Source organism: Natator depressus, chromosome 5, assembly GCF_965152275.1.
Source record: "Natator depressus isolate rNatDep1 chromosome 5, rNatDep2.hap1, whole genome shotgun sequence".
Lineage (NCBI taxonomy): Eukaryota > Metazoa > Chordata > Testudines > Cheloniidae > Natator > Natator depressus.
In genome coordinates this window covers 60,425,615-60,438,002 of record NC_134238.1, presented here as the reverse complement: position 1 = coordinate 60,438,002, position 12,388 = coordinate 60,425,615, and the positions used below count along the sequence as shown (strand labels likewise).

The 12,388-nt window shown below is 35.3% G+C and overlaps 1 protein-coding gene across 2 annotated transcripts in view; it reads right to left on the bottom strand.

The window, feature by feature from the left end:
- Positions 1-12,388, bottom strand: part of RHOBTB3 (Rho related BTB domain containing 3) — a 73,680-nt gene that overhangs the window by 27,194 nt on the left and 34,098 nt on the right. The window contains exons 6-7 of one of the 2 annotated variants that reach the window (XM_074952869.1): positions 4,302-4,413; positions 2,391-2,756 (exon numbers count right to left, since the gene is read on the bottom strand). In XM_074952869.1, coding sequence (XP_074808970.1) covers positions 2,391-2,756; positions 4,302-4,413 — 478 coding nt within the window. The remainder of the gene's footprint in view (positions 1-2,390; positions 2,757-4,301; positions 4,414-12,388) is intronic. The other variant, XM_074952870.1, reaches the window with a different exon arrangement.

Genomic DNA, 12,388 nt, shown 5'->3' with positions numbered 1-12,388 from the left:
GAGGAAGCAATAGCACACAACAAGGTGTGCATTCAGCCAATATGCACACATCTTCAGTGTTTGTATACTGGGTAAAGCACACACCCTTGAGCATATTACTAAGCTTATAAAATGGTTTATAAGAAGTTTAACAATTTAAATATAATAGTTATACTATTAAATTTTATTTGTTTTAATAAGTATTATATTTAAAGTAAGGAAAATTACTTATTTATTCTATGTAGACTGATTTAAAAAAAAAAACGAAAAAAACGAAAAAAACAGAAAAAGGTTCCAAAACAGTGTATTAAAAACATTTGGCATAGATTTCAAATACATTTCTTTTTGCGATTTTGTAAACTACCTACCTATACTCACTTTTCTCTTTACCCTCCATCTCTTTTCCTTTCCTTCTTCTTGCCCTATTTCTCCCTACCTTTACAACCACCCCCCCTTCCTTCATCTGTATTTCCTCAATCCTCTGCCTACTTCAAAAAAAATAACCCCCTCATCAGTCCAGAGATGCTGAAGAGATGAGCATTTTCAGAGAAGCTGCCACCACTAGTTGAACAGAAAGGAAGGAGCAAAGATCCACAGAGAAGCAGTTCACTCAAGTGCTGCTTCTCCTAGTAAGGACTGCTCCAGCCACTCAGCTAAAATACATGGGACCAGCAGAGGTTTTCCTTCTGAAGCCCTACTTAAGCTGCTACCATTACTCAGTGGATTAATGCCAGTATCATCCTCCTCTGAAGTTCTGGAGCAGTAGAAGCGGAAAGAAAATAGAGTGAAACAAAAGAAAAAGATAAGGAGAAAGAGATGAGAATTAAGAATTTCAGAAAGTCATTAAAAGGATATTAATAGTTAAACATTTCCTATATGAATATTATTTGATAAGTCTGCATGTAGCATAGTGATCTAGTTGGTGAAGTTGCTTTATAGACCTCATGTGTGTTCAGTGGGAGATAATTAGTACAGAAAATCACATAGGATGCTCATCTCCTAATTTCCACTTTAAATTTTGTTTCAAATTATTGACCAGCATATAAATGGTGGGAATATACACATGTATATAAGGCAGTACTGAACTGCCAAGTAGCAGCACTAAGTCCTGCAGTGGGGTTGGATTTCCCTGGCAGCGATAGGTAAGCCATGAGAATCAGGAAGCATGCAGAGCTCCTCAGAGGTTAAATGCCATTACTGGGGGGCTCAGCTCTCTACTTCCTCCAATGCAAGCCTCATATAAGATCACTCCTCCAAAGGTTGGCATGAGACTTTGGCCAAAAAACAAAAAATCAGCTTACACCCGATATGGTACACAAACTGAAGGCTCTTTCAGCCAACCAGATAATTTACATCCAGATTATTTTTACAAAAAGTTTGCTAATGCTCCATGCTGGTTTACTGAAGGCATAAGATTGGAATCAGTCTTGGAGGAATTAAAGTAAAATATTCCTGGCCCTTTCCAAAGGCTATGGACTGCCATTCTCAGGGAATGGTCCTTTAAATACTTTCAACAACCATCATTCTGGAGATAAACTCAGCTTCCTTACATATAACATCTCTAACAATATATAGGTACACATTTCTAATTACTGTGAATGTAATGATGCATTATTTAGAGAACTACTACTTCCTCCCAAAAATATCTTATAGTTTTCATTAGTGGGGATGTCATATGTAATACAACTAGAAGTCGTATCAGTACAAAGTAATAGGCTATTCAAACAAAAAAGAGTTGCTAGATGATTCAGTGTTCTTTAATACTTTACACTTTTTGTGTCTTTCAACTGAATCTCACAAAGTGCTTTACAGAACAGAAAAATATAGTTAGCACCATTTTAACAGATAGGGAAATGGAGGTTAAGTGACTTGCCCAAGGTTACAAAATGAAAATGGCAGAAATGAAAACAGAACACGGATCACATGACTCCCAGTCCTCTGCTTCAACAAACCAGATAATGTTGCTCTCATTCTCTTTAACATACTAGTGTACACAATGTTTTTAACCATTTTTAACAGTTTTATTTTGTTCTGAAATTTATCTCACTGAAAAGCTATTTTTAGCAGGGTAATGTTAGGTAAAAATGAATGTAATGCCAGTTACTTATGGAAAATTTATCATCATTTTTAGAATTTTGGAGGAAATTTTTTTCCACTTTAGAAGCTTCTGGTTTACTAGATTCAGTGACTTTGGAACTGACTGTATAGTGCTAAAAGCAATAATTTTAAGGTTAAGCTCCATTTCCATGTAGAAGCTCTTCGAAATAATGGGTTATAGAGATGGACTTTTTAATCAAATTGATTTAATCCTAATAGAGGAATATATTTTGGTAGGGTAATATACACACTTCATAGCAATATGTTTGCTCTGTAAAAAGATAGTAAACACTGGAACCATTCTGACAGGATACCTGAATAAATGAAGTGCAGAATGTCTGACAAACAAAAACAGAAGAAAGAGTCTTTAACAATGACTCTAACCGGTGGGCCGCATGGTGAACCTTGGTTAGAAACTGGAAACACAGCCTCACTGTTCACTGCAAACAGAGTCTGTGCAGTCCTTATGATAGAGGAATCCTGAATATCAGCTGGACTCTTCACATTGAAAAGTAACATGAAGACATGGCTTACAGAGCACAAAACAATCTTGTGTGCTTCTACTACTTCCTTTAAATCTTCTGAGTAAAATATCACGTCCACACACTGGCAGCAGATCAGCAAGTTATGTAAATCGGAATTATAATGCGAGGCTTCACCTTTTAAGATTGGCATTTTTTCTATAAAAGTGAGATATTAAAAATAATAATGAATGAACTGTTTTGTAACTCTAAACTCCTATTAGTTGCTATGCAAACAAAAGCATCTTTATTCTCAGAAACTGGATCAAATGAGGACATAAAAGGGTATTTTCTTAATTACCCTCAATAAAAATTTGCTCTTAAAAACTACACATCACCTTCACCATTAGAACAAATCCAGTCTTTCATTCACCTTGAGTGAGGTTAGTAGAATAATTAACATTAGAACTGTTTAGTAAAAATGTTTCCACCATTTTATAAATCTTCCAAAAAATTTTTAAAAAATTTATAATTATAGACATGTCTAATCTTTCATGTCATCTCACATGGTTTTCACATAAAAAGGGACTTCATAAAAAACTAAGTGTATACTTTACCAATATTATGGTTTAGTAAAACAATCTTTCCGAACTCAGAACTTTAACAACTCAATTTTTTGCATACCCACAAGATAAATGCAGTCTCAACACCATACACTCTGCAGAAATCAGAGAGGTTAGAGATAGAGCCTGAAAGACTCATAGCAAGAGTTAACTGTCCGTAAAAAATGTTTCAGTGCAAAATTATTTATAGAACAACTCCATTAAACATACTAGGCCAAATCCTTCCTTCCCTTACACCCACGCAACCCCTCTGACTTCATAGACGGAGCTCTGATCGATTACAAGTACTACTCTGATTTCAATCTCAGAACTGAGTGTAAAATGATTTAGGAGACTGTATAATTATGAGAAGTTTTATAAGAGTATATATTTTGCAAAAGTAATTTCTAATATGTTTATTATCTTAACTTAAGGTAACTTCATTTTTGAAAGGTAAGAGGTGTGGTCTGGTCCTCTTCTCATTTAAATCTATGGGAATGTTGCCATTGACTTGAACTAGGGAGAGGACTGGGCTCCAGATCCTGGGCTAAGGTCCAATATTTGGCATTTTTTAGAAAAAGTTATATTATACAGAGTTAACACGAAGCACCTTCAAGTTGTTATACCATTGGTCTGACCCAGGGTGGCCAGTCTTATGCACTGAAATTTGATCAAAAGAACTATAAAAACTAATATGATGTTAAACTGCTGAAACATAAAATAAAAAAGACAAACTACCTTTTAGCCTTTCACGCCTTCTTCCTAACATCTCCCTTTACTTTCTTGTGTTACTACTATCCTCTCTTATCTCCTCTTCACGTGCAACTTGTATAAACTCAGGCTTCATCCATAATTTCACTAAATGTTCCACATTCTGAGTTCACTTCTATGAGCACAACCCCAGATTTTTTTATAAAACATACTACAAATTTTAAGTTTCAGAGTAGTTTTTTAAGTGATCACCCATCACATATCTTACATATACATATAGTTTTATAAAATCTCAAGATTCACAAAGTCTTCCCTAAATGATTAAGTAATCCATTCTGAGATAAAAATCACAGATCACAGTAGTTGCTATTAATGGGTAATTCATTAAACATGTTTTTAAATAATCTGATCAGTATTACACTGAAAAAAACTAAATTACCACTATAATCACCTGGCTGTTCAAGCTGAGGCGGTTTAACTCCATGGCACTTGTGGCTTTTTTTTCTTTTCTTCATTTTTTCAGAGGACTTCTGATTCAAGCTTTGGATCATAAAATACTCCAACTAAAACATGAGATGCATTTTTTAAAACTACAAATAAAGTTAAAGTTAAACATCAACATCCTCACTTTTCCCAGTTTGTATGCAGAACTGACACTGATTCCAATGTGAGTAGCTGTGCAATGTTGACTGAGTACTAAAATTTTACATAAGTAATCAAGTAAAGTGAATTGTGATAAAGAACTGTAGTTTGGATTAATTTAATTAAAAAGACTATCAATTCAAAAGTTAGTCGTTTGTTCTCTGGGGCAATGAAAGCAGAAACCACAGCTGTGCTACCAGAAAAGAATTCAATACATCAACCGTAACAGGTACTGCTATAGGATTTGGTGAGAGGAAGAGCGGGGATTGATAGGTAAATATGGGTAATCAGATGCAAGTCCCAGAAATATGGTAAACAGTACAAGGGCTTTGTTACTAAGACCTATCCAGCAACACTTTATAACATCAAACTTATTAGCTGCTTTATTATACAAATAAAGTCAAAATATAAAGAATATATTTAAGAGCTTAGTTTTCTAAAAGCAGAAGATAAAAATGTAATCACTGTAACAGGAATGGTAAATATAGTAAAATTATCCATTTTGCAAAAGTCTTAAGATAATGTAAAGATGATAAAGTGTAAATATAGAACTAAGGGATCATAGAACAGAAGGAAAAGGGGCAGTAGTGAAAGGTAATTACTTACAAATGAGTAGGGTAAGGCAGTTATACACGATTACTGAATCTTATATTGTGTGTTGCCCCACAGGTAGTAGGGAGATATCATTTCAAGACTGGACAAGTTTTGGTCAGGGGCTTGGAATAAGAAAAAAGTTTCCTCCCATGTTGGAACCAATGACACAGACAAAGGTAGACTAGAGGTCATGCAAATGAGATGCAAATTATGAGAAAGTAAGTGAAACCAGACCCTCATTAAGTCTCAGAAATACTAACTTCATCCTAATTGTGGTACAGTTTAGAAATCTGAATAATGTAGTTGGCAATCAAATGACAGAACTATGCCAGAGTCAAGTTTGGGGTGTAAGTTCTCTCAATCAGTAGATGTACCACACACAGCCTTAAAGGGAAAGGGAGCAATTCCATCACTTCTGAACTACCCCTATAATACAATACATAGGAAAACACTGAGAGAGGAAAAATAAACATCCTTCTTTGGGTCTTAACTATCAGAAAGAAATGGAGACTTTTTCTAGATGTTTTAAGCACTTGGAAGAAGTACTCCAAATTGAAGAACTAGAAAAACATGAACATAGATGGAAACACAACATTGGCTACATTTTGAAGTAAACCCTAATAGCGTGAAAGACACTGACGCCAAAAACTTTGACACCATTGGATAAACAATGCAACAATGGCATTGGCGTAAATACTGAAGTATTTCAAAGTAAATCAAGAGCACTGAAAAGAGGAACGTAGGTATTGGCATCATTAACACAGCACACTAACAGCTCTGAAAGCTCAAAGCTGGCTTTAGATCAGTGTTTCAGTCAGCAATTAAATGTGGTGCATATGTCACTGACAAAGCTAAAGCTATATAATGAAACGTGTTCTTCAGGCTATACATGCTTAACTGTAGCTCAGAGCCAGAGGTCTGTCCCAGCACCACCAATGCTGTTGAAACTGAAGTAACCAGAAAGAGATCTCTGCAAAGAAATAAATTAAAGACAGATAAGGTATTATCAGTGGAGATACAAGGTCTCTCCCAGAGGTAGACTTCCATCTAAGGAGGTGGTACTTCAAACTTAAATTTGGAATTGAGTATAACCAATGCTGTAAGCGTACCAAAGCTTTGGTGTGCTCACTGACTAACCTGGAGGGAGCAGCTGGCCACTTGTAAAAATGCCAGAGGAGCTGCCCTGAAGCCTATTTTGGTACCAAAACAAAGACTCATCTCGGTTACAAGTACTGAAGTACTTAAGGACTTATGCTTTGAGACCTTCTCAGCTACTTAGCAGAAGCTTTATGAGATCAAGAGAAGCTTGTGTTGCTCACTGAGACCTAGCAGCTTGAGTGGAATCTGAGCATAGATTTCTAAACCAACAAGTTATGGCTCACAGAGACATCTCAAGCAATAGTCAGGTCCATCTGTAATGGACATCTTATGACTACATCCAGGGCAATGTTTTAAGCTACTGGACTACTCCTCTGACCTTTTCTAAAAGCAGAACAGTACAAAGCAACAACAACAAATACAGTATAAACCCAGTGTCTATAAGAAAACTCAAATGAGGCTATAAAAGTAAATTTAAGGTCCATGAGATGCTGAGGTTGGATCTCTTCATAATGTTCAGAATTACATGTTAGTGTGATAGAGGGAGAGGTAAATTCATGTAAAAAATAATATGAAAGACTAAAGTCAGCTACTGCTACAATAGTAACAGCTGTCAGAGGAATTTCCCCAACATCAGCAGTGGAAAAAAAAAATTACGGGTATTGTAAGTCTTCAGTCATAACTGATGTGCACTGCCTGTTGAGTTTTAATTTACAGCTTAGAGAATTCCCACCTGTTCTGCACTAGGACCACTGACCCAGCAATATACTATTACTACATTTTTGGTAAAATCAACAACTCTTATCAAGTATAGCGATATGGTTATCTGGAGGGAAACTACTCAACATGATTTAAACATTCAGGAGCATTTTGCTTTTGCATTTAAAAGTAGTTTCAGATTTCCAGTTTTTGTATATTGCCTCCCTAATCATTGCACCAATCATATATCCACTTGGGGTGGGGGGAGTGGGTGTTTCCACCTTAGAGCACTATACATGTTTTGAATTCTTAAATTTGCTTTTGAATTTGAACACCTTTATATTGGGAAAAAATGGCCATAGTTGTGATTTCAGTATGTTTTTAACACTTCAGCTTTTCATTTACTTCCCCTTTCCCATTGACATAAGTTATTATACTTTTGAAACTTCATGCATTTTGGAAACAAAAGAGCAATATGATATTCTCGCAGGTTCTGCATCCTGAAAAAAGTCCTGTTTAGTTTTATTTCAGGGCATTTAATCTGTATCACATGCTCAGGCATGCAGTGAGTGAAACAGGCCAGTTTCTGACTAAAGGAGAAACACTTTTGTAAAATGCTTATAAAGTTAACACTCTTAGTGTTAACAGTATAATTTCATTTTCAAACATTACACAGATTAAAATTATTTTTTGTCTAGCACAAGAAGAGAATAGGTTAATCAGAAAAATGAGGTGAAGTTAAATCATTTCCTTCTTAAAAATAACCACAACCATGCATGATAAAAGTTGCTTCTACAAAATACGGTTACTGATGAGATTACATATTTAACAAATTTTCACTAAGGTACAGCGCTCCCTATATGCATGAGTCTTTCACCTTAAAAGATGGAGAAAGAACTTTCAGTTCACTATAAAAAGTGGAGACACGAAAGATGACTTGCAATGGGGGAAATAACTGACTTGTATAATTTTTTGGTTTTTTTATGTTAGTCTAAAAGATGTTTTTCAAAAAGGGTTTCACTTTTTTTACATTCGACATTCTGGTCCTATCCACTTTGGAATCAAGGTGGATAAAAATCAATGATTTTTTTAAAAATAAAATTTAAAAAAATCAGATTTTTTTTTATTTAAAACAGTTTTCTTTTGATAAAATGCTTTTTGAGGAAAAACCTATCTAAAGATAGTTTTAATTAAGACACATTATAGTTCAAAAATATCGCATCATGGAATAGGGATTATAAATTCTAATTCTATAGTATGAGACAATATATTCATGAAATGTTTAAGAAAAGTTATGTGAATGAGTTCCAATAGTTCATGGATTAGGGACCCAGTCTTATGGGGTTCCAGGGGCTTCTGTATAGATTAATCTTTCTATCTACTCAGTGCTCAGTCTAGAAGATACCATCAGAGATGCTTAGTTTTGCAGTTTTCAAATTGTAGATTTGTCTCTTCAGATATAACATGCTTGTTAACAGCAAAAATGTTTTAAAATAAATAATATATAGAGGTGAGAAACAACAGACCTCAACCCTATTGTCCCTCTGCAAATTTGTGTACACAGAGTCAATCCCTCACCTCTCTCTAAAACAGCAAAAGTTTCAAAAAGTTCAATGAATAGAAGATTATTGAGGGCAGAATAGATCTGGACAAGGAGAAGAAGTCTGGAGATAAATGTGAGAAGCAAGGGACAGGCAGTAGAAACGGAAGTGGAACTGTTTGAGCAGCATATTCCAGAAGTCTTGAGGTCTTTCTGAGTGTAGCCTTCATTGATTTGAGATCTACCATACCATTCTCTAACTCGAAGGAAAAATCTATAATGGCAGCAGGCCATAAGAAAGACCCAGTTTGGGAATATTTTAATGAAGTTCTTCTACCTGTGGGTAAGACAGACACGCGTGCAAAATGCAAACAGTGCAACAAAGAAATGCAAGGCCTGGTTTCCCGAATGAAACATCATGAAAAGTGTTCCTTCTCAGGAGGAAGCTGCATTGAAGATGATGAAAGGAACATGTCTGAACACGCAGGATCTTCAGGTTTGTAAACTTTTTTATTTCATACTTCTTTCTTAAGGACTGCCTGTTTTCCTTCTGGGACTATTCTTGAATTCTCATGTTTGAGCAAAAAATATAATTGTTACTCTATGGTACTATCATTTTAGATGCAGATGTGATAAAAAATAAATAGCTGAAATAGGTAGATCTTCCTTTTATAATTTCACCTTTAAAGTAGTACTGAATGTCAGTGAACGCGATGAGTAATACTAAATGAGCAGTATGGTAATAAATTAAATAACGGCATGGACTTATTTTGTTTAGGAAAATCCATCCTCAACATACAGGATTCTGAAGATCATCCACCTTCAAGATCACCATCATTTTCTATAGTTTCAGAGTTATCTGCCAAGGATAGTATTCCAGTCGCATCACGTAGATCACATAGCCACAGTATATTACCTGTAGCAAAAAGAAAAAATCTCCATCATCCAGAAACAACCATAGATAAGTTTGTGATAAGAACCAGCAGATAACAAAAAGAGGTAATTGATGAAAAAATTGCCTGGTCTGTTTATGCAACAAACTCTCCTTTCCATATGATTGAGAACCCACACTTCATTAACACGATTCAGTCATTAAGACCAGGACACAGTCCACCCAACAGAGCAGATGTCGAAGGCAAATTGCTGGATAAAGTATATGAAAGAGAAATTGACCAGTGTGCTTAAGGTGTAGAGGGTGAATTGTTACTCTGAGACTTGATGGGTGGAGCAATGTCCACAGTGATCCTGTTGTATTTGCTTGTGTGACAACAGAAGAAGAGAATGTCTTCCTTACAGAAACAATTGATACATCAGGAAATGCACACACAGCAGAATATTTGCAAGAAGTAGCAATAAAAGCTGTAACAAACTGTGAAAAAAAATTCAAATGTCTATTACGCAGCTTGGTCACAAACAAAGCTGCAAATGTATCCAAGATTAGAAGATATTTAGAAGAGTGAGTCCCAAGCTAACAACATACAGTTGCAGTGCTCATCTGATGCATCTCCTAGCCAAAAAGTGTTCCAGAAATAAAGGCTAACATTGTTGAAATTGCAAAATACTTCCGTATCAACCACTTTACAGCAGCAGCAGCTCTGAAAAAAGTGGGAGGAACCAAGCTAACTCCCCCACAAGACATGCGATGGAACTCAGGAGTGGACTGTTTTGAGCACTATATCAAGAACTGGCCTAATCTGATGATAGTTTGTGAACAAAATCGTGAGAAAATAGATAGTACTGTCACAGCCAAAGTTTTCAACGTTGGCTTAAGAGAAATGTTGAACACATGCTGAGTACCCTGAAGCCTATTTCTGTAGCCTTGAACAAAATGCAGGGAAATAGCTGATTTTTTGCTGAAGCTGTTGAAATTTGGAAGGAACTGAGTGAGATCTTAAAAAGAGAAATATGCAATGACAGAGTTAAATTACAAGCATTAACGAATGGGACAAGCACTATCTCCAGCTCATTTTCTTGCAAATATTCTCAATACTAGGTACCAGGGTCAAACCTTAACTGCTGAAAAAGAGGAGTTGCCTATGACAGGGACATCCAGCAATCATCCCTCCATAATGCCAACTATAATAAACTTCAGACCGAAGGGTGAACCATTCAAGAAATATATTTGCTGATGAGGTTTTAATGATGAACTGGTGGAAGTCACTTAAGCACTTGGATTCAGAGACTGCTGAAATGATAATCTCACTTTTAACAGCAGTAGCTTCTTCTGCTGGTGTAGAAAGAATATATTCTTCCGCTGGATAATTCATTCCAAACTGAGAAATTGTTTGGGACCTGAAGAAGCAGGAAAGCTTGTTTTTCTTTTCCAGATTATAAACAAACAGGAAAACGAAAGTGAAAACGACTGAGGTAGCTGCAGAAGCCAATATTTTAAGTTTCGCACGTTGACCTGGCTGACATAGTCAATTTAATTTTTGTTTTTTTTAAAAAAATATACTTCATTTAACTATTTTAGTTAAAAACAATTTTAACAAAAACAAACCTGATTTTAAAAAACTTGAATGTTTAACTAAATTCAAAAATTCATACGCTTGTTTTGTTAAAATATGTTTGCTGTTGAAGAAAAAAATCCAGAATACATAACGTTGTTGTTTTAGTTAAATAAAACAATTTAAATGTCTGTCTGGTGATGTTCTCCTCCTAATACAGCATGGCAAGAAAATCCTCCAAATATTAATGATTAACCTATTGAATTGGAGATATTTATGAAGTCATTGGGAGGTGAGCTCTCTGCTTCAGTTACCTTTGGTAAGTGAAATAACCAAACAATCATTCATTTTCTGATATAGCTATAAAACAAATCTGAAATCAGTTTTCAAAATAAATCATTTTAAAAAATGTGTACTGTGTACCTTCTAAAAATTAAACCTACATCTATTTCTGAGTTGTGAAGAATATAACAACCAACAAGAATGCACTTTTATGTAGAAATCTATGATTAAATTGAGTCTTTCTGACTAGTGATTTAAATCAATTTAAATCAAATCCACTCTATTTGGAAGGCTATATGATGAGTGGAAAAAAATTAATTAAGACTGAAAACTAGCAAATGACAGTGAAAGGGATTTTTTGTCAACACATTTAAAACTCTGTTTAACTTCTATTTAAGTACAATGTCTAATAAACACTTGGTTGAAAGACTGTCTAAAAAAATCCTTTTCACTAAGTTGTTAGAACTCAAAATAAACATCTGAGATCCCAAGACGTTATAACTGACAGGGAAGATCACATTTAACATTTCTGATACTCTTAAAATACTAATAAAAAACCGCAGAAAATAAACTTATTGGAGAAACAAAAACAAACTTTCGGATCTTCTTCATACACCAGAAAGAAGCAAAAAAGGCGCAACCTGGCATTTTTTAAATTCTTTACAAGTTACCAGTATGGAATACATTTAAAAAAACATGCACTTTAGCAATCTCACAAGCAAGTCTCCACTGTTTAATTTGTGTTACGCATGTAATTGCTCATTTCATATTTGTAAAAAACGTATTTTTGAAATTTTAGTCCTAACTATCTAACATTAAGGGCTCAATCCTACTTCCACCAAGATCAGTGGAAACGTTGTCATTGATTTTAATGGGAGTAGGAGCGGGCACTAAAAAAAAAAAAAAAAAAAAAACACCACACCTTATTAAGTTACATCTCGAAATGGGAGAGAAAAAAGCTAGTATGATTATCCACTTAAACTAGGTTGTCAAGTGGTAGGAAGAGTCATCTTGATTACTATCGGAGGCCTGCTGTACACACAGTTTTTCTATTGCTCCACTGTAGGTGCTGCAGTGCCCCGTGTCTGGGATCAGAGATCTTCACTGGCAGTGCCCACTGGACCACACATGCGCACCTCCCAGTCTCACGCCATGAGCAGCATGTATATATAAGTGCTGTGCGGTCCAAACATCACCCAGTTCCTTCTCTACCGCAGAGCTCATCTTTCAGCTCCA